The sequence below is a fragment of the Anser anser genome (genome assembly GCF_964211835.1).
Source record: "Anser anser genome assembly, chromosome: 2".
NCBI lineage: Eukaryota > Metazoa > Chordata > Aves > Anseriformes > Anatidae > Anser > Anser anser.
Window position 1 is genome coordinate 69,257,449 of NC_139721.1, and position 21,590 is coordinate 69,279,038.

General features: G+C 41.2%; 1 protein-coding gene across 8 annotated transcripts in view; it reads left to right on the forward strand.

The window, feature by feature from the left end:
- EPB41L4B (erythrocyte membrane protein band 4.1 like 4B) overlaps nt 1-21,590 on the forward strand; it is a 175,358-nt gene that overhangs the window by 27,694 nt on the left and 126,074 nt on the right. For 3 of the 8 annotated variants that reach the window (XR_014579106.1, XM_083822761.1, XM_083822762.1), the window contains exon 2: nt 20,759-20,854. The exons of the other annotated variants lie outside the window; for them this stretch is intronic. Coding sequence is in view for 2 of the 3 variants with exons in the window: in XM_083822761.1 (XP_083678887.1) it covers nt 20,759-20,854 (96 nt within the window). In the remaining variant the exon portion in view is untranslated. The remainder of the gene's footprint in view (nt 1-20,758; nt 20,855-21,590) is intronic. 8 annotated transcript variants of the gene reach the window in all.

A 21,590-nucleotide genomic window follows, 5' to 3' on the forward strand; every position in this document is an offset into this window, starting at 1 on the left:
GCATTGAAATAAGTTGCTTAGAAAGGTGATGGAGTCTCCATGCTCGGAGATGCTCAAAAGCTGTCTGGCATGGTTCTGGGCAGCCTACACTAGGTATCACTGCTTGAGTAGGGGGGTTGGATCAGATCACCTCCAGAGGTCCTTCCAAGCTCAGCTATTCTGATTCTGTCCCTGACACAAGCATTTGTTAAATTAAAGAATAGACAAACTCCTGAGAATACCTGGGACTTGAAACTGCAAAGGCATTTTGTGCCACAGAAATGCAAGTGCTGGTGTGTGTTTGTGATACTAGGACAGAGTCAAGTCTCTTTGGACCACTTGTCAGTCTTGCTCTTACAGATCATCAAAGGCAAGGGATCCCATAACATCCTTAGGTGTCTTGTCCCTTTGTCTTACTGTTCTTTCTATTAAAGTTTTCTTCTAATCCAATTAATCTCAGCTGTAAATTTAAACCTTCTTGTTCCATCCAGAACATCAGATTACTGTCCTCTTCATAACACGCTTTTGTGTATTGAAAGACCATGTTTAGACTGTTGTGATTGGGCTGTAAGTTCTTAGTTGGTGGGCAGGATGAGATTTTGGGCTTTTTTCTGTTTGCATTTTTGAGACAAACATCCAAACAACCCTTTTACTGTTCCTTATAAGCCTTATAATCTGTATTTGCTAAAACCATTATCCTTGCTCTCTCTTGGATACTTTGTCTTTATCTGTCAGTACTTTAAAGCATGGTGCTCCAAACTGGATATTGAATTCCAACTGTGATGTGTTATTAGCACCAAGAAACAGTAATTGCTTTCCAGACCTCACTGAATGTCTAGGATAACACCCCTCCTAGAAATGGGACTTGGTTCTGTTGGCAGCAATCTAGTATTGGCTGTGTGCAGTTTTCAATGAAGGGTGAGCACCCCATTCTCTTCTACCGTAGTGCTTCATTGATTTAGTTCCTTTGTATAGTGTTTTGTAATCGGTGTTTTTTATTGCATAGCATGCTATATTTGTTTAAAGCTTTTTTGGTTGATACTTGCTTTATATTAAAAAGTCTTAGTTTTCTTAATTGTTGGTTCAGAATGTTTTACTTTGGACATGTTTTCCAAAGTTATTTGAAATATGAGCTATCTTGAGGCCATCTATAAATGTTTGAACTGTACCCATTCTGTCATCCAAACCACTAATTAATCTGTTGGAAAGAATCAGGTCCAGGAAATAACTTAAAATGCCCTTCTGATGGTTATTTAGCAGCTTGATGGGGAGTTGTTGATGACTGCTGTCTTCTGAGGGCAATTTTGTATCCAGATGAGTCCCCATGTTGTTCAATTTTTAGATCATAATTCTTTAGCTTGCTTATAAGAGTATTTAGGGAAGTTTATGTTTTGAACTTACTAATATTGAACTATACTTCACCTGTAGCTTTTCTTTCAACCTTTGGATCAATTGGTGTGTTGGAAAAGAAAGAACAACTATTGAGATAAGATAACATCTTAATCCTTCCCTCAGTTATATATTCTGCACTGTGATCATTTGGATTCTCACTAGGAGACTTCAGTCCCTGTGGAAGTCTTGAAGGTAATCTTTCCAGTGGAAATACATGAAATGTTCTTGTCCATGGGGGTAACGTCCATTACATATTTTCTTCTATGAGGAGAAGCCAAGTATTTTACGGTGACCCCCAAAATACTAAGAATTATTAGAAATAATACATTCTAAGTATGAGGAGAGGGCAGCCCCCTCCTATAGTTCTATTCTGATAAATGCCAGGAGCTAAACAAAGTAGCACTAAAGAGTTTTAGATTTTTATTTAACTAATAGGCTGGAAGCAATAGTATATCCATAAACACTGTAAATGCAGTTATCCTCAACCTATTTCCTAGACAAATGGAAGACCCTCTAAGGTAAACTGAGAATAAAATTAAATAAATAAATCATCCAGGACTTTTTTTCAAAGGGAATGTGGTACCTAATTTTTGTCAGAGGTTTGTTTTAGAGCGTGTGTGTATTTGTTGGCCAGTAGTGAGTTAAAGATAGCCACACAACTGGACTGTTACTATTCTTTAGGAGTGGACCATTTCATATTTTGGTAGGTTCTCCCATTGGTTTTATGTTACTGAAGTGCCAATATGTTATCAGAGTTTGCTTTGGATCTTGTTTTTCTTCCATTTCAGTTGCAGTTTTTCTCATGGAAAAATTGGGTATGGAGGTAGCTTTGTCTTTCTGGTATCTTCTTGAAGATGTATGCAATGCCTACCTTTCCCTAGCCATTGGAATTTTCTCTAATCTCTACAGCATTTTCCAGGTGTCACAAGAACTGGAATTGCTGGGTGGATCTGAAACATCCATTCAGTGAATGGAAGGGTCACAAACTTCTTAATGAAAGTGCTTGCCCTGTGCTTGTCTGTATTTAAAAAAATAAAATAAAATATCACCTAGGCTGTGTATTTTCTCCCTTGAAGTACTTATAGGTTAAAAAAGATAAACGGAGAAATTAAAACTACTTAACTTTAAAAAAAAAAAAAAAAAAAGAAAATGACCATGTGCAATACCTTCAGTTAGATAGCTGAATGCCATATGTCATTCCCTTTCAAAAGGCACTAATAATTGCCACCATACTTTTCTGTTTTGGCGTTTCTTTTAACGGCGTTAGACATATCCCAAGATTAGATTATCACATAGAGTTGCAGGGTTGTAACACGATTTGAATCCCAGAGACTTTCACAGAGGTTTTCAGCTATGTAGACATCTTGTTTGGAGGGCCACAAATCTTGTTTGGGTGGGCGGTGTTGGAGGCTTGTAGAAGGTGTAGATGTCAAATAGAGCATTACCCTTGGTTGTTAGGAATTTGTCTTGCTTGATCTATTTGATCACAAAGAAGGAACAAACTTAGTGTATTCTGAGTTGACATGATCCTGAAATGACTGAGTTCAGGTTTTGGAGAAGGCTGGGAAGCAAAGCAACAAAATCAGGACTGTGGACTTCAGCTTACTTAAGTTGATGCATTAGAATCACTGGGAGGGTAATCAAGAAGGGACTTAAAGAGAAAATCTAACTCTTTGATTTTTGAAGTCAGATCTAAATCTGACTCCACCACTTCCCTGGACAACCTGTTCCAATGCCTGACTGCTCTCTCTGAGAAGAAATGTCTCCTCATTTCCAACCTGAACCTCCCCTGGCGCAACTTAAGGCCATTCCCTCTAGTCCTATCACTAGTTACCTGTGAGAAGAGGCCAACACCCAGCTCCCCACACCTTCCTTTCAAGTAGCTGTAGAGAGCAATGAGGTCTCCCCTGAGCCTCCTCCAGACTAAACAACCCCAGCTCCCTCAGCCGTTCCTCACAAGGCTTGTTCCAGACCCTTTACCAGCTTTGTAGCTTTTCTACAGACATGCTCCAGGGCCTCAATGTCTTTCTTGTAGTGAGGGGACGATCACCTCCCTGGTTCTGCTGGCTACACTATTCCTGATACAAGCCAGGATGCTGTTGGTCTTTTTGGCCACCTGGGCACACTGCTGGCTCATACTCAGCCAAGCATCTACCAATGCCCCCAGATCCTTTTCCTCAGCACAACTTTCAACAAGTGATTAGAATCAAGGAAATGGCCTCAAGTTGCACTAGGGGAGATTTAAATTGGACTTCAGGAAGAATTTCCTCAGCGGGTGGTTAAGCATTGGAACAGGATGCCCAGGGAGGTGGTGGAGCCTCCATTCCTGGAGGGTATGTAAGTGACATATGTATGCAGCCCTAAGGCTCATGGTTTAGTGATGGGACTTAGTAGGTCAGGCTGATGATTGGACTTGATGCTGTTGAAGGTCTGTTTCAATCTAGATGATTCTGTGATTCTATAGGTAAGCTAGTAGAAAAGAGAAGTTCAAGCATGTGTTGGTAGCGGCAGGTGATAAAACAAGACAAACCCTGTTTTCAGTTTAAGAAGTTCACATTGGATGTCACAAAAAATCTCCACTGGGAAAACAGTGTAGTACTAGGGCGGGTTACTTAGAGAAGCCATGAAATCCCTACCCTTGGATGTTTTCAGGAGCTGGCTGTACTGTCTGTCCTTATTCTGAGTCTGCAAGACAGAGGATATCATGGAGCCATTTGTCTTCTGGTAACTTCTATGTTTTGGTTTGTTTTTCCTTTATTTCATTTGCGAGCGTGTATGTACGGATGTGTAACCTATACGAATTCAATGGAGATACAAAGCAGCATGCTTTGCAGATCTTCAGTCATCTCCAGTGCATAAGGAGAGAGGTGAGGGGAAAAAAAAACACACACAATCTGTGTCCCTTTGAACAAGAATGCTTTGTTGAGCGTTGGCATCAGTCGTCTTCTGGGCTTTGCCCTAAGGGGAGCACAGTAATCTTTCTGGCCTCAGGGATGCAGTCTGGCTTTTCTTCCTATTGACTGGAGGCTAAACATAGTTCTATTGCACACCTTTTATTTTTTCTTGGAAATCTCACCCATAATGATGAGAAATGTCCTCCTAGTCAAGGAATTCTTGAGTTCAGTTTGGGAATCCTTAGTACTCTTATACCATTCCTTCAAATCAGACTTTTAACTGAAGAAGACTGAGAAAGCAGGACGTTAAGAGTGCATGGGTTTCTTCATATGCACAGCCATGCACACGTCTCACTCCTTTGGAAGCTGGGAATTCCTCAGAAGCAGTTTCTTCTTAAACTCCTTGTATTGCACTATATCAGCAGTTCTCTCACATAAAGTTCAAGATCAGCATAACAGGCAGCAAGAAAGTTTAAATGCAGTAGAGAGCTTGTGAATTCTTAGGGTATGTTTAGTAATCCCTGTCTGTGGCTTCAAGAGCTAATAAAGACTATGTATACTCACACCAGAAGACAGATTTTATTTTTTGTGGATGAAAAATGGCTTGCTGCAGCAGTGCAGTCCAAATATCTGCTCAATATGTTTAATATTAACTAATCCTTTATACTGATTAGTATACTACTGATTATCTCTTTACCGTCATCTCAGTAGCTGCTTAATTACTATCTTTCAGGAGTAGTATGCCATAGCTCTATAGCTGCTATTTTTGTCTGGCACTGATAGTAATTTTAGAATAACAACTTTTCTTTAGTAGGCATGCATTGGAAACCTGAAGCACAATACACGAGTGAGTTGCTTTTGAATTTGTGTTAAAAAGCCGTAGTAGGGGTAGTGTGTTGTGTGAGAGCTGTGCTTTCTTTCCCTACATTTGAGGCACTGGCCCTTTGGAGTTTGTTACACAATTTTCTGGAGCTGTTTGCCTGGGCAGCATGTTGCTTGGGCAGTCCTTTGAGTATGGGCTGTTGATTCAGGGCCTTCTGCCAGCTGATTGCCCAACACGTTTCCCTACTGTACCTTGATACTTGTCTTACAATCTGTTCTCCAGTACGGTTATTTATACATGCAGGAGTTCTATTTGCTTTGGGGAAAAAAAAAATCAGTTTAAATAATTTTTTCCATAAATAGCTTGTCTGCTTTATTTTTTAATGACATACTTTTCCAGTCTGGGTCCTCCAGGTTTAGCTTTCTTTTGTTTTTTTTATTTTTTTGTAATTAAAGAAGTTCTTAAGTAGTTTGAACCCGCAATAGCTGTGTTTAGGCAAAAGTTAGATGGAATGTCTCCTCTCAAGTTTTACAGCTGTGCAAGGCCTGGATGATGAGCATCTAGAACACATTAATAATGCCCAGCTAGGCACCATTGAGGGATGGGCACTGCAGGATCAGGCAGCAAGATGAATTCATGACCTTAAACAGATTTTGTAAGGCTCAGCAAAGTATATATGCCATCTAATGGAGAAAGGTCTGTCTTAGTAGTAATACTAGCAACCTCTGTGGGTCCCGCACTTGTAGAAGACAACAGTTGGGTTTCCTGTCATTCTTCATACTGTCTCTTCCCCAAGGTTCATTCCCCAATTATATAATGTCAAAATTTACCCTCCCACCATGGTTCCTCTTTTTCAATTTCTTTGTCGTCTTCTTTTGACTTTTAAATGTTTTGTGTAGTTTGCAGCTTTCAATTCTTTCTGGTTAAGCCTTTCTTCTACTTCACAGCGGTCTGTTTTTTGATTTTTCAATTTCTGGATCAATAGTGTATGAGATGTTAGATGTGTACTCCTGGCATTGTATGTTTTCTTTGCCAGGTAGTTGATCTGCCTGTCATGTTTAATACAAAGGGAGTATTTTCATCAATATCATAACATGAACAAAATAAGGTTGGAGGCTAGTAAACCCTAATATCTGAAAGCACCTAAGTAAGATTTAATGAGTGTATCAACATGCTGAAAAAGAATGAGATCAGTGTCAGAGCCACTACAAAGTACAGAAAGTAATGATGCTATCTATAACGTAAGACAAAAAAGATGAGATTTTAGTGCATGATAAAAATATGATATGTGATGTCTCTTCCATTACACTGTGTTACTTGTATGTCAGGCAGTTCTAGTTTCCTTATGAAGCGCTGTAAATAGTACAGCGTACCTGCTGATATCTTCAAGGGTAGGGAAAATGTTTGCTAGTTGTGTAAATTCTCGTCTCTTAAATATGATGTAAACATCACTATTATGTACAGTATGCAGTGGCATTTTTCACTATACTCAGTTCTTTCTTGTCTTGCTGAACTAGATTCAGGACCATTGGTAGATATATATATATATATTTAGGGATTTCTATTTTGAGCAGTGTCTTTGGTGTGCCCTTTTAATCTTTTTTAAATCTTATGTATGGTGAATCTGTCTCATTATGCAAGGGAAAATGATGCATTTAATCTAGTTCTTAGTATTAAGGTTTAACAACATAGGGAACTTAGCCACAGCACTTTTAACAGAGTTATTCTGCTGTGGTTACCTTTTAGACCTCCTATTCTCAGCTTCCTGAGAAATCTTTCCAATGTTTAGCACTTACTCCAGAATGAATCAGTTGTAGCATGACCTCTCCGTGAAAGAAGTGGAATGAGAGTTATCTTGCAGAGGGATGCTCTACCACGCTTTAGTGATAAGCATCCTAAGGTAAAAAAGCTGTAACTCATTGCTTCATCTGCGTATCCCTTCCAGGGTCTTGAAGACAATTGGTGACTCTTTGGAATATGATAGACAATGCTGTCAATGCTTAGGTGTTAAAAACAAGTTGGTTAGATGTGTACCTTTCTGTAAATTGTTATTTGATGCCATGTATCGTGGGAACTGGGTTTATTACAGCAATGGATTTTTTAAAAATGCTTGCTTTGTGTAGTTAGGTTCTCATTTTTCATGCATGTATACTCAACTAAATAGGTGCTTTAGAGTAGAATAGCAGAGAAGATCGTTTGAGTTAGAGCTTGATGTCTACCATTATCCTTGTATTTCAGAAAATTCCTACAATTACATATTTACTGTAGTTTAGGGTTTATCCTGAAAATTCAAAACAACCAGCTGCTTTTAACTGTAGTCAAAGCTAGAAGATAACTGGATTGTAATATTAGAAAATGCTTTCTTTTTAAATGATGCATTGTAAACAAAATGGCATTAATTCTGTATGAGTTACACACAAAGTCATGAAAGGCTTGTTACAAATAAACCGTCAATATTATGTCTGACTTGCAGGAAGCTTATTCGGATTGAGGGAAAGTGGGAGGGCATTGACTTGCAATTGTCACTGACAAGAGCTATGTGACAGCCCCCATCGCCTGGGCCTCAGAAGGCAAAAGCAGGGACTGGAAGAATGATAAACTACCTACCCCATGTAGGAGGAGATCAGGTTCAAGACTATCTAAGGAATCTGAATGTGCCCAAGCCCATGGGACTCGATGAGATGCATCCACGAGTCCTGAAGGAACTGGTGGATGTAGTTGCTAAACCTCTCCCCATCATATTTGAGAAGCTGTGGCAGGCAGTCTGGTGAAGTTCCCACAGACTGGAAAATGAGAAACGTAACCCCCATTTTTAAAAAGAGAAAAAAGGAAGACCCAGGGAACTACAGGCCAGTCAGTCTCACCTCTGTGCCTGGCACGATCATGGAGCAGATCCTCATAGAAACTATGCTAAGGTACATGGAAAATAAGGAGGTGATTGGTGACAGCCATCATGGCTTCACTAAGGGCAGGTCATGCCTGAAAAATCTGACAAACCTGGTTGCTTTGGGCAACCTGGTCTAGTGGGAGGTGTCCCTGCCCATGGTAGGGGGGTTGGAATTAGATGATCTTTAAGGTCCCTTCTAACCCACACCATTCTGTGATTCTATGAATTAGGAGGTTATAAATCAAAACCTATATTTAAAGTAACATAAAGCTTTATAATTGCTTTTACAGTTCTAAATACTATGTGTAATATTGTTTTCTGCAAACTTTGTGCTTCTGTTATTTGGGGGGGGGGGGGTGGAGACAGAATGGGTTTATTGGGAATGAGTTGAGTAACCCAGGGTGGAGAACAACAATTTTGAGTATATGAGGAGGTTTTGGAGCTCGTCTGTTGAGAAAATGGGGCTGGAATGCATTTGGTGTTGCTTGTAGGCATGCATGAACTCCCTACTGACTCTGTGTCCCATTGGCACTTCCATTTTACATGTAATACTTGAGCAGGAGGGAGAGAGCCCTCTCACATCCTATAACCAACCTGAATAACCTATTTTCTGGTGGGTTGACTGTGTCTGTGGTAGTAAATGTATCATTAAAAAATAAAATAAAAATGACTGCCTATAGTTACTGAATAATAGAACAGTCATTATTTTCCTCTGAATGTATGGAGTAGAGGGGAAGGATTTTCTCTTTCGTGTGGAAAAGGAGCCATCCTTTTCTTGGGGAGTGAAAGAGGGTTTTATCACAGAGCACTGAACTTGTCTTCTCAGAGTATTGTGAGTGGAGAGTATTGCCTTTCAGTGTAACGATGAGTGTGGCAGATTTAAGATAACCTTGTCCAGAGCTAGGACAGTAAGAGTGCCCAACGCTGGCTGTTGTGAATCTCATACTGAAGGCCTAATAATCTGTACACAGTGTGTGAGAAGCTCAGATGCCTAGGTCAAGACTGTGGAGTCTGTGAGGGAGGGTGGGCATCCAAGAGTTAGACAAAAGATGAAGCGTTCTGCATCCAAACCTTTTTTTGTGTGTCTCAGGGCCATGTAGTCTGCTGCTTTTCATCCTGAATAGTAGTTTTAACTCTAGTCATAGATGAATTGTTCTCGTTGTGAGGTGAGAGTCAAGCCTGGAGACGTTTGTGGAACAGTTCAACAGTGGTTTTGTCTGGAGTTAAAACAAAGCCTGACTCCGCTCCCCTTCAAACAAAAAGATGCAAATTCCACACTAGTTTAAAATAGGTGCAAAAACAATTTTAAAATGTAGGTAGCATTAGAGTATACACTAGTGCAACATGTTGAAATTGTTTTATAAATGTGTAAGAGGTGTAAGGCTGTTAAAATTCTAGCAAGTCGTAGGTAAAACTGACATGGAAACAGTAAGGTTAGTCCAATCAGAGCCACAGAACTTGGTAGGTTAGGAGAGACCTAAGTAGGCTCTCCAGTCCCACCTCCTTCCCAAAGCAGGATCATCGCTGAATTCAGACCTGGTTGTTCAGGGCTTTATCCAGTCACACCTCGGAAACCTCCAAACATGGAGAGTGTGTGCCTTCCCTAGGCAACCTGCTCCAATGTTTAATTATCCTCATAGCATAACTCTTTTCCGTATATCCACTGGAACCTTTGCTATTTCAGTTGATGTTAGTGGTCTCTTATCTACTGCTATCTGTCTGGCTCTGACTTTTCAGTAACAACCTGATAGGTTTCAAAGGCCTGCTCTGAAGTCCCCCAAACCTTTCTCATCTCCAGGCTAAGTGTGCCTAGTTCTGAGCCTCTTCTGATGGAGTATGTGGTCCAGCCCCTGAACATCACTGTGGCCCTTTCCTAGACTCTAAGTTTGTCAGTGTCCTAAGTTGACTGCATACCCCAGCTTGGTGTCTTCCAAGAAAAGTCAGTGAAGATGCTCCATCTTTTTCTCCATGTGGTAGATGGAGTTAAGTAAGACAGGCTCCAGGAAAGATCCCTGAGGAGCTCCACATACAACTGGTGTCCAGGTAGCGTACAAACCATTAATCACTGCCATCTTTTACCCACAATTTTATCCACCCATTTAAACAGTGTCCCAGCTTGGATGCAGTGATGTTGTGGGAGACAGTTTTGAAAACCAAATAGTCAAGTTAAACAACGTTTGCTGGTCTTTCATTCAAGATTTTAAGAGGGCGTAGTTTAAGATCTTCAGTGTGCATGACTGGTGAGTGATTGAGCATTCGGCTCACCACCCTCTTCATCTGAGTTGCTTGTTTTCCCACAGCATGTCATATTTTCTAAACAGATATGAAAAACTAAGTCTGTCTTAATCTACAGACTCTCTGGCTATACCCACAGTCATATGTGCTTTGTTGCTCAGCCTGTATAAACTTCATCACATGATTTTTCTGAATCAACACAGCTGAACAACTGAGCTGACACTTCTTCCTGCGTCATGGCTACGGTGCTGTATCTGGTTGCAGTTAAAGGCTCTGCTGGCTGCATGTGTGTGACTTTGAAGTCTGCTGAGTTGTCGGTGTCATTTAAAGGCTATTAGGCAGCAATACTCTTAGTATGGTCAGAGTTTAGCTTCTCTAACTTTGCTCCCGCAGAAGAATTCAAGTTTTCACTTGGCCCTGTTGACAATGTCTGCAAGTCTAAAAATCAGAAACCTTGTTTCTATTAATAAAATACGTTTGAGTAGGAATTAAGACAGCTAAAATCTGATCCTGCAATGACTTAGTTGCTTTTTCGGATCTTCAGAATGCTTTGTATTAGAGCTGGTGGTGGTTAGGTTTGAATATTTAGTTGAAATATTGTGAGTTTGTGGTAATATGTTCCTGTGTCCCCTTTCATTGTGAAACAAAATTATTGTGAGACAGAGCTCCCTGACAGATTTTTTTCTAATCTGCTTTATAAACAGATATTTTTGTTAATATTTACATGGAGGCTGTCTTGCAACTGCAAAGAACTGATGCTACAGTCTTTTTTGGGGTCGCCATAGTGATTTAATTTTTAACTAGATCATTATGCATCCAACTAAAAGCCTGCTTTTAAATGGCACTTTGTATTATAGTGGCTTTGGAAATGAACTTGAACACGCACAGCATGGCTGATATCTTCATATTGTGAGAAGGCAATTGGTGTACTTCTTGCCAGTTTTTTTCCTGGAACTGAAAAATAAAAGAACAAAATGTCATTTTAAACAACTGAGGTGGTGGTGGGTCAGCAGTGCGTGACTGAACTGGGCAGAGTGTTTGATCTGATTTGGCTTGAGCTCCAGACTCTGAGAAAAAGATTTCCACAAAAGTTGTAAAGCACAGCAAATCACAGAATGGTTCGGGTTGGAAGGATCCTTAAAGATCATCTAATTCTAACCCCCCTGCCATGAGCAGGGACACTTCCCACTAGATCAGGTTGCTCAAAGCCCCATCCATTCTGGCCTTCCCTATTTCCAGGGATGGGGCATCCACAGCTTCTCTGGGCAACCTGGTCCAGTGCCTCACTACCCTCTGAGTAAAGAATTTCTTCTTAACATCTAATCTGAACCTACCTTCTTTCATTTTAAAAACATTTCCCCTTGTCCTATCACTACACTCCCTGTCACAGAGTCCCTCCCCAGCTTTCCTGTAGGCCCCATTTAGGTACTGGACGGCTGCTATGAGGTCTCCCCGGAGTCTTCTCTTCTCCATGCTGAACAACCCCAACTCTCTCAGTCTGTCTTCATAGGAGAGGTGCTCCAGCCCCTTGATCATCCTCACAGCCCTCCCCTCTGGACTTGTTCCAACAGGCCTATGTCCTTCTTGTGCTGGGGGCCCCAGAGCTGAACGCAGTGCTCCAGGTGGGGTCTCACAAGAGCAGAGCAGAGGGGGACAATCACCTCCCTCGCCCTGCTGGCCATGTTGCTTTTGATGTGGCCCAGGATATGATTTGCTTTCTGGGCTGCAAGTACACTTTGACAGCTCATGTCGAGCTTTTCCTCCATTAACACCCTCAGGGCTGCTCTCAATCCGTTCTCCACCCAGTCTGTGTTTGTTCTTGGGGTTGCCCCAGCCCAGGTGCAGGACCTTGCACTTGACATTGTTGAACCTCACGAGGTTCGCACAGGCCCACCTCTCAGGCCTGCCCCGCTCCCTCTGTGTGGCATCCCTTCCCTCCAGTGTGTTGGCTGCACCACACAGCTTGGTGTCATTGGCAGACTTGCTGAGGATGCGCTCAATTTCACTGTCTATGTCACTGACAAAGATGTTTAAAAGCACTGGTCCCAACACAGACCCCTGAGGAACACCACTCATTACTGATGTCCACCTAGACATTGAGCCGGTGACTACAACTCTTTGAGTGCGACCACCCAGACAATTCCTTATCAACCGAGTAATCCATCCGTCAAATCCATGTCTCTGCAATTTAGAGACAAGGATATCAGGTGGACAGTGTCAAATGCCTTGCAAAAGTTCAGGTCGATGATGTCAGTTGCTCTTCCCTTATCCACCAGTGCGGTAACCCCGTCATACAAGGCCACCATGTTTGTCAGGCACGATCTGCCCTTAGTCAAGCCATGTTGGCTGTCACCAATCACCTCCTTATTTTCCACGGGCCTTAGCATAGTTTCCATGAATACCTGCTCCATGATCTTGCCAGACATGGAGGTGAGACCAACTGGTCTGTAGTTCCCTGAATCTCCCTTTTATCTGCTTTTAAAAATGGGGGTTATGTTTCTCCTTCACCAGTCTGTGGGAACTTCACCGGAGTGCTACAGCTTCTCAAATATGATAGAGAGAGGCTTAGCAACTACGTCCACCAGTTCCTTCAGGATCCCTCAGGATCCATGGATGCATCCTATCAAGTCCCATGGACTCGGGCACCTTCAGGTTCCTTAGATGGTCTCGAACCTGATCTCTTCCTGCAGTGGGGTGGTTCTGTTGAGATCAAATGCCTAGGTGGAAAGAGACAACCGCAAGGAATGCCGTATTAACCTATAACAGGAAACTTGGTGCATTACCAACTTAGCAAATTCTACTGAATTTCTGTCCAGTTACAATAGTGAAGTTTTCCTATGTTTTGTGGTGTTCTGAATCACCTGTAAGCTCCTGATAAGGTGCTGATGATACATGTGTGTAAAATAAGCAAGCTGAAAAGCTGATAATTCTTACACTCCATTATGGTGTTGGGGTTTAATTTCCACAATAGTGTTTTGGATTCTGTTTTATTTCCCCTGACATGTAAATATTTGTAATCCATTTAATGGCATGAAGGCAGCCTGGGTAGCCAAACTGAAAAATGAAAAAGTAAAACTCAAAGCTCCTTGTAAATTACTAAAATTTTTCAAATCAGACGATATTTCTGGTGGCTTTTTTTTTTTTTTTTAACTTTTCCTGATCTATCTATACTGTCTAAAATGGATGGAATATATGGATAGCGTATTCTGTCCAAATGGGCAACAAAAATTGTAGCTTGCAGGGAGCCTGATAGGGGAAAAAGGCTGACACTTTTTTGCAGGTTTGTGCTTCCTCTTCTCTGTATCTAATTCTTTTTCAAAATGTCACTTTTCCAGATTCTGATTGATATTGTTTTTCTGCATTCTAACTATGGGACCAGAGGTGGTGTTAAGAATCACTTTTTTAATGTGCTTAGCCTTTTACTTAATAAGAGGATCTGTTAGTTGACATGAGATATAAGAAATCAATTTTAGCTATAACCCAATCTTTCCCTTCCTCATGTGGACAGTCTTAGGACTTCTAATTTAAAATGTTTTTTCTTTAAAGAAAAAAACAAACCACCACCACCAAAAACACACACATCAGTTACTTTTCATTCTTCAAAATGAATAGAAGCTGCCTATTGCAGCGCTGTAAGGTGTACTTTGCCCCATCAGATCTGAACGTTTGACAGAGCAAGAAGTTAAATTCGGTGTCACGATGAGAATTTATTTTGTTTTACATAATTCCTTCTCAGCAGAGTGGAGGTTAGGGAGCTGAGCTTCTTTTCAATACAATAAGCCTAGATCTGGCATTAGTTCTTCTCTGAGCAGTGATACCATCTGAGAGGGGTGATTTCTATAAGCTTGAGCTATTGTCTAATTATTTTTTTAATTATAGTAATTTTTAAATATAAACCACATGGCTATTCCTATTGCATCTTCTGTCTTGGTAGAAAGAAATTTAATTTGTAGCGATCTTCCTAAATTGTATGTATTTGGCTAATTATGTTTGTGTGTAAAAAAAATCATGTCTTCTAAGCTGCCCGCCAAATGAACTATTTTTAGTGGCAGCCTTCCCTGGTCTGGCTCTTTTTTTAAATTGCAGATTATAAACTAGTCAGTAAGTCGGTAAGTTTTTCTTGCAGGCTTTTCTCAGTCTCTGGATTTTTGGTTCTCTTCAGGGAGGCAAACAATTTGAACTGATTCTTCGGAGAGGTCCTGCGACTTGATGTACGAAAGAACAAAGTGAAAAGTGCTGTTTGAAGTCTGTTGGCTATCTGAATAAATAGGTAGCTTCTAAAAGGGTTTGTCTTTGCATATCAAATCTGGTGAGCTTCTGAGGCAGGGCCACCACAGAGCTTTGTCCTCAAGTTCTAGGCTCCCTTTGTGGTTGCTGCTTCTACATTTTGTGGCTCTGACCTTAGTTAATTGGCTGTAGCTGTCAGGGTGATCAATGATTAATATGATTTATATGGAAGGTTTAGCACTTTGTAAAACCTTGTGCCAGGTAAGGGAATGGGTAATTAATGCTAGCAAGTGTATGGAGTTAATTTGCTGCTATGAAATGCAGCACAAATGGTATGTATTTAAGTTTTAAAAGAAACAAACATGGGAACAATTGAATGAACTATGTGAACATAAACAGTGCACGTTATTATGCGGGAGGAGAGGAGTGGTCGTAAGGAACTTTTAATTTTATCCAGACAGGTATAATTGCTGCTCTGTCACGATGGGATTCTTTATCCTCTTACTACATATGGAAGGTAAAGCAAAGGATCTCTTTAATACAGAGGATTTCTGGACTATTTCTGAAGTAGTCTATGGAAGCTTACTAGGAAAAGTGAATTTGTGAAGCATACATGTGCTATTTGTAACAGAATACACATCTTTTTGCTTTTCCAGGTCACCATATTTGGGGCGGGATTCCTGTTCTGTACATTAAAAGCACCGAACAGCAAGGCATTATGCCAGGTGCCTGTTCTCAGAACAGCCCTTCCAGGTGTTGCATCCCAGCTGTGGCGCAGCTTTGTGGCCTCCTTATTGCCCCTTACACAGCATTCAGGAAACAGCTTTTGGCAAGGCTGTGCAGTGTGACCTATAAGCGAATGGTCGCGTGGGGAGGACGGGGGGAGTGCATTTAAAAGCACGGATAGCTTAAATCAGTAGTGATGCTATACTGATGTAACCTCCCCCTGCAGGCACTTCCTTGCTGCACTGACAAACTTCTAGGCTAGGAATTGGAAGCAAAACCTGTATCTTGTATCTTTATTGGCTACGACCCCATCAGGGACCCTGCAGGCTTCCTTACATAAAGTCCTTTTCACTTGTATTGCATGTGTCTAACTGGGCACTGCTGCAGGTCATCTCAGCTGTGTCTTTGCCAGAGGAATGTTGCTGGTAGAGCCTTAGAGGTAATTTTTCTTGTTGTAACAGTCATAAATGTCCTATTTAAAAACAAAAATCTGAAACAATTAAGCCAGACACAAATACAGGTAAAATGCGTATGAAAGAAATGTGTCCATGTGGAAAATACTGTTTGTACAATTGCGTCTATTTAAAAACCACTTCTATTCATGGAGCATTCAAATGCAGATGCAGAAGAAAGCTAAGATGTCTTTTGAAACTTTGGTAGTGCCATTAGCACAAGAAAGTGGAGATTCTTTGCTGAACTCTAGGGATTCTCTTCTAGTACTGCTTGCCTCTTCCTCCTTGTTCTCTTCTAGGTCAATTGAGCTTATATTGGTGTTCTGGGTTACTGTTCAAATGCAGTTTAAAGTCATTATCTAGAATCTCCTCTAGCACTCCATCAAAATGACCTCTATATGCTTTGTGCAAGGGGGTGAAAGGCAATTCATGCAGGAGAAGCAAAACGTTACATTTAGTGCTATCTTCCCTTAGAAGTGGCTGCCAGGCCAACACCCGTAGCTCATATCAAGTTCTGTTGTCTTCTGGGAATCCAGAACTGAGAACTGTATCTCAAGTGGAATAAAGTAGCTAAGAAGTTCTCAGCATCTTTTTTTTTTTTCCCTGCATCCTAGCTTCTTTGTATTTCTGCAGCTGTGTTTTTCAGCTTGACAAGTATGTAGTATTTCAAGTGGGTCAGGAGAGGGAGCTGGCAGTCTAGGGGTGAAAACCTTCTTTCCATACAAATAACTATTTCTGTTGTACCTCTGAGTGTAGAAATGTGATGGGGAAGCTCGTCTGTATCTGAAATAACAATAGTCCATACTCACTTTTCTAGACCTTAAAATTACAGTTTTACTTTTGTTGTATGGCTGTTTGTACTTCTTGGCTGTTGCCAGAGGATCCCATTTAGACGTGCTGGTAGTGCTTTGAAGCACTTCGAAGAGGTCTGTGTTGCCTGTGGTACATTTAGATGGTAGGGACAGTAAACAAAATCTCACTTTCACATGAGTCTAATAAAATAAAAATGTCAGCCCTGATACTAGGGTTGCCAATAGTAATTGCGCTTACAGTATCTGCTTGCCTTTCAGGTGGTGTTTGGAGAGAGTTGAGGTTCTTCAGACTGCCATCCCTTCAGATGATCTCTGACTTGATAGAAACATAAAATTGCCTTGTGTAAGGGTTTCCCCTGCGTGGTGGGTTAGCCTTGGCTAAGAGCCGAGCACCCACCCAGCCGCTCATTCACTCCTCCATGGGTCAGGACAGAAACCTCTCTGCTGCTTCTTCCTCCTCACACTTTCTTCCTCTGCTCCAGTGTGCATTGTCTCCACAGGCTGCAGTCCTCCAGGAATATCTAACTGTTCCAGCATGGGTCCTCCATGATCCACAGGGGTTATTTGCTCCAGTGCCTGGATCTCTTCCTCTAACCCTGGGGTTCCCTCTGCTGTTCTTATCTTCCTCTGTTCTCTCACCCAACATCTGTCTGGCACGTTCTGACCTTTCTTAAATACATTTTCCCAGAGGCACCACAGGCTCACCTGTGCAGAGATGGCTCGAACCACGTCTAGTACAGGACAGCCCCAGGCCTCTTACACAGAAGCTACTCCTGTGGTCTGCCCACTACCAACACTTCCGTCGCATACACCTTCTAGATAACGTAGGCCTTGAGAGGTGATAATTTGCTCCTTTTTGCCAGCAGCACGGACTTCTGAAGCTCTAGGTATGCTGTAACTCGTTTTTGAATGGCTGTGCTGTAAAACCCAGTTGGTAAAAAATGCATATTTTGAAAACCACTTTTGCTTTCAGAAAAAATTAGCATCAGAGAGACTATTTAACAAAGCTGGCCCACATGCTGTTGTACTTGCCCACTTTGGGAAGAGGCAGGATGTGTTTGAGAGGTGGGAAAGAAGTGGTTGGAAAGCAGAGGTGTGTGAACTGGCAAAGGAAACCCTATCCTCAGACCTCGAACCCTCTCTCTCAGACCTTGCCTGACTTTCCTGAAACTGTATAACATTTCTAAGTGTTGATCTGCCTGTGACATCTTTCCAGCAGGTCAGTTGACATGGGTTTGGACTTTTTAGTTAGTTACATGCATAAGGTAATTCCCTCTCTGATGTCTTTTTTTCCTGTGGCTTTTCTACGGTGCCATGCTGACATTCTAATCTCTGATTCATCTCATTGAGTTTGTACTTTATGAATAATTCAATTCCTATTTTTTTTCTATTCCTTTCTTCATTCCTATTGCAGAATTGGAAAATAGCATCTTTTCTCCCCAGCCTTTATTCTTTGTGTTTTGGGTTTGCTGGGTTTGTTTTTCACTTTTTTTTTTTTAAATTCACAAGATTACCCTCACATAGCAGGTTAAAAGCTCTGGCCAAATCTCTCCTATCAGCCTATGCCATGTTAGCATGGTCAAAGGTGGTATGATGCAACTAAAAGCCATTTGGTTTTGTGTAGTACCTTGCCTGGCACATATCAAATATAGTGATCTATTTATTTGTTCTTGTTCAGCTTCTCCATTGCACCACTTCTGCAGACTTTCTACCTTGAATCCTTCCCATCCTGTATAAGAAGAACAGAGGTGCTGTTTGTCTCTTGCAGTCATTAATCCCTATTTCTACCGTCTTTAGCAGGGATTGAACACTGGTTCTTCTTACCAGTAACTGGTGGAGAGGTGGGGTTGAGTGCTGTAGAGAAATACTGGTGCGCAACAGTAGTGAGGTTTATTGTACCCACTGTTTGGGCATTTTTTTCTTAATATCTGTCTGTGAGTTCTTACTGGCATCTTTGTCACAGAAACCCAGTCTTCCAGCAGGGAGAATGTACTCAAATGGTAGTGTGCTGTTTCTTTAGCTGAGGCTCCTGACAACCTGAAGGAAATGGCTTGGCTGTTGTCGTTTGTTGTTTGTTCATAAGCTGCTTTTGCCCAGAAAACTGCAGTTTCAGTTTGGGTGTATTGACAAAAATGACTGGGAGTGAAACGTTTGTGCATTCAAGGTAATAAATAAGCAACCACCACTGAGGTGATTTTTTTCTTCTGGTTGGGTTTCTGGTGATGAATGTATGGATTTGGCATTTGTGGTGGGGGGCAGAGGGGGTTCTTTGTTTTGGTTGTTGAGGGGAGGCTATGGGAGGCTTGGAGGCTTTTAAATTTTATTTTTAGCTCATTTCTCAAAGCAGCTAGAATCAGTTTTGTTTTCCTTCACCTGAAACTTCACATGCACCATCAGTTGCATTTTCTTCTGGGCACGTTCAGGAATGCTGCTTGTTTCTGTGGTCTGTACCATATTTAAACATAATTTACATGCGTTAGCAGGCTCTGAAGCAATGCAGCTGTTACTGGCATGACAGGGTAAGAGGCTTAATGGTCATTTGAAGAGTGGCATATTTTCAAGTGAGCTTGGAGCCAGAACTGAAAACTCGAGTCAGTGGTCGACTGGTAAGAAAATAACCTAACATTTTCAAGGAGCTCAAGCAAGTTAGGTCATCCACGGAAATAAGATGTGTTAATAAATTTGTTTTTCTTTTAGTCTTAACACTGAATTTGTTGTGGCTACTTCCCTGTAGCCCCTAAGTGACTAAGCTTAGAGGGTGCAGAGAGTCTGTTGAGAAACTGAGGGCTTGACTATCAAGAAGAGAGTTAAAGTACAGATGATAACAAGCACCAGAAGTCAAGGTTAATAAGAAACCCAAATGGCTTTACACATGTTTTGCCTGTAACATGTCCAAAATGCTAGGAGACTGCATTGCCAGTGGCTGTTAAAAGGCAAAGTGATATATAATATAGTATATATAATTTAGTGTAATATAATACTAAATAATACAGCTGGCAGAGCTGGTAAAGCTTTAGGAATACAACTGAAAAGTGAGAAATGAGTTAATAACAACTGAGGCGTAAGAGTACTGAGCAGAACATAATGAGCCACCTTCTTCCAGGAGATGCCAGCAAGAGGCACTGATTGCTACAGAGCAGTATCAGGCCTGTGGAGCAGAGGATTGCTAGCTACAAATGCTCCTTTACTAACTTGCCAGAAGCTAAAACCTGGTTATCTGTGACCATGAGATCACAGCAGCCCACTCTGCAAAAATATTTGATGTGTTACAGAATACATAGCGTTGTGCTTTCTTTAGGGAAAGAAATTAAATTTGCCCTGTGCGCTCACTCCTGCTACTACTCAGTATTCAGTTTGGGAAAGATGTCAGTTAACTGGCTTGCACTTTTTTCTTTGCATTAGTTTATTTACCTTTTTTCTTTTTTTTTTTCTTACTTTGCAGGCTATTTCGTGTACTCTTGGCCTGCCTGACAGGTTGTTTTCCCAAGCACAACTTTAGCTATTTCTGAAATCTGTTAATCCTTAGTTTGTAATGCTGGAATCTGAACTCTCTGGTGTGACTCAACAATTGTTATTCACTCCACTTGTGCCCATGTAATGCCCCATACTTGGTTTCTACAGACTACTTTTTGTTCCTTTTCAGAGCACGTCAGGTTTGGGAAGGTAGGCACGGCAGCTAACTTGCCGTGTGGGCTCCTAGACTGACCAGTGATGTTCTTGCACCACATCTGCACCAGAATGGGAAATTTTTCTGGCTTCTGTATCCCCTTTTCATGCCTTTTGGCAGAACCTTCCAAACAATTCTGGCATAGCTAAAATCAACACTGAACAGCCTGTTTGGACTGAACTGGTTGATGTAAAATGTCTTTGGCTGATGAATTTGCCCTTTCCTTGTTGCCCACCAAAAGTGTGTTAAAACCTCTTGCCTATTCACTTGTCAAGTCTGGAAGAGCTTCTCATTGGAGAAGTTAATCTTTGTTTTGTCAGGCTTTAGCTGACAAGAATTCCCAGGTTCCCTGAGACTGGAAGTCTTTGGCAGCTAAAAATTCAGGCCTGCTCTACCTGTGGGCCATGCAGCTGTCACTGTGGCTTTACAAGGGGCTTTATGCCTGCACCGATATGAGTTCCTGTAGGAGGACCCAATGATAAATCCTCATTAAACTAAGAACTTTCTTTGATCCTGTGTTTCCTGGTCCCAAAGAAAATATGATGGGGGAAAGAGGGATATCGAGGAGGGCTGCCAGGATACAGCTGGCATGACTTTGAGGCATGAGTGGCTCACATGGCTGGCTGATGTGAGAAACTTTTTTTTTTTCCTTTTTTTCTTCTAGCTCTCAGTAGTGCCTTATTATGGAGCTTCCCAACCTGAAAATGTAGTTCAGTCTTTCTGTGTTTCCTCAAGGACAAAGAGGCAAAAGGGAATGCAGGTAACTGCCTCACACTAGTTCGGTTTTACCTTCTGCTGCAGATGTAATTTGTTTGTAAGCTCAACATTTGAAATGCCCCCCAGTGTTTGTCTGTGAGGTTTTATGGTGCTCACACAAGTTCTCCTGGGAGCCAAGGAACACTCCAGCAGAAACTGGCAATGATTTAGTTTAAAAAAAAAAATGGTTTTGCAACTCTCATTACATCACTCTTCCCAATTATAGTAACTTTCATAACAAAGTAATAACTCTGTAACTCTGTGTAATAGTCTGTGTATGTTGTTTGTTACTACTACTCCTTTCTTGAGATATAGGTTATGCAGATATTCTGCATCTGAAAGTTATGAACCATCTGTCTAGCAAGGTAGGACTATAAAATATTCTTAGCTTAAGTGCTTTTTTTACGTCTTCCAAAAATATCCACTAGGTGAAGCTGTGTAGAGTAAGTGTGCTTTGTTGAATTCCAGCTGATTATATCTTCTGTGGAAATTTTGTTTGAAGTTAGTTTCATATTCCTCACTTGATACAAGGTTTTGGTAGAGAAAGCATTTATTTTTTTTTAGCTTCTGTTATCTAGAAGGAAGGGAGAAGGAAAAGACCATGAAAATACGAAGTTTCTCATAATCTGAATGTCGTTTCTGTTAGAGGCTACGCTTATGCACGTGGGCCTCGGCCTCAGCAATTCCTGAGGAAAACCCCTTCTATTTTGTCGATACCATCCATTTAATTCAGCCCACAG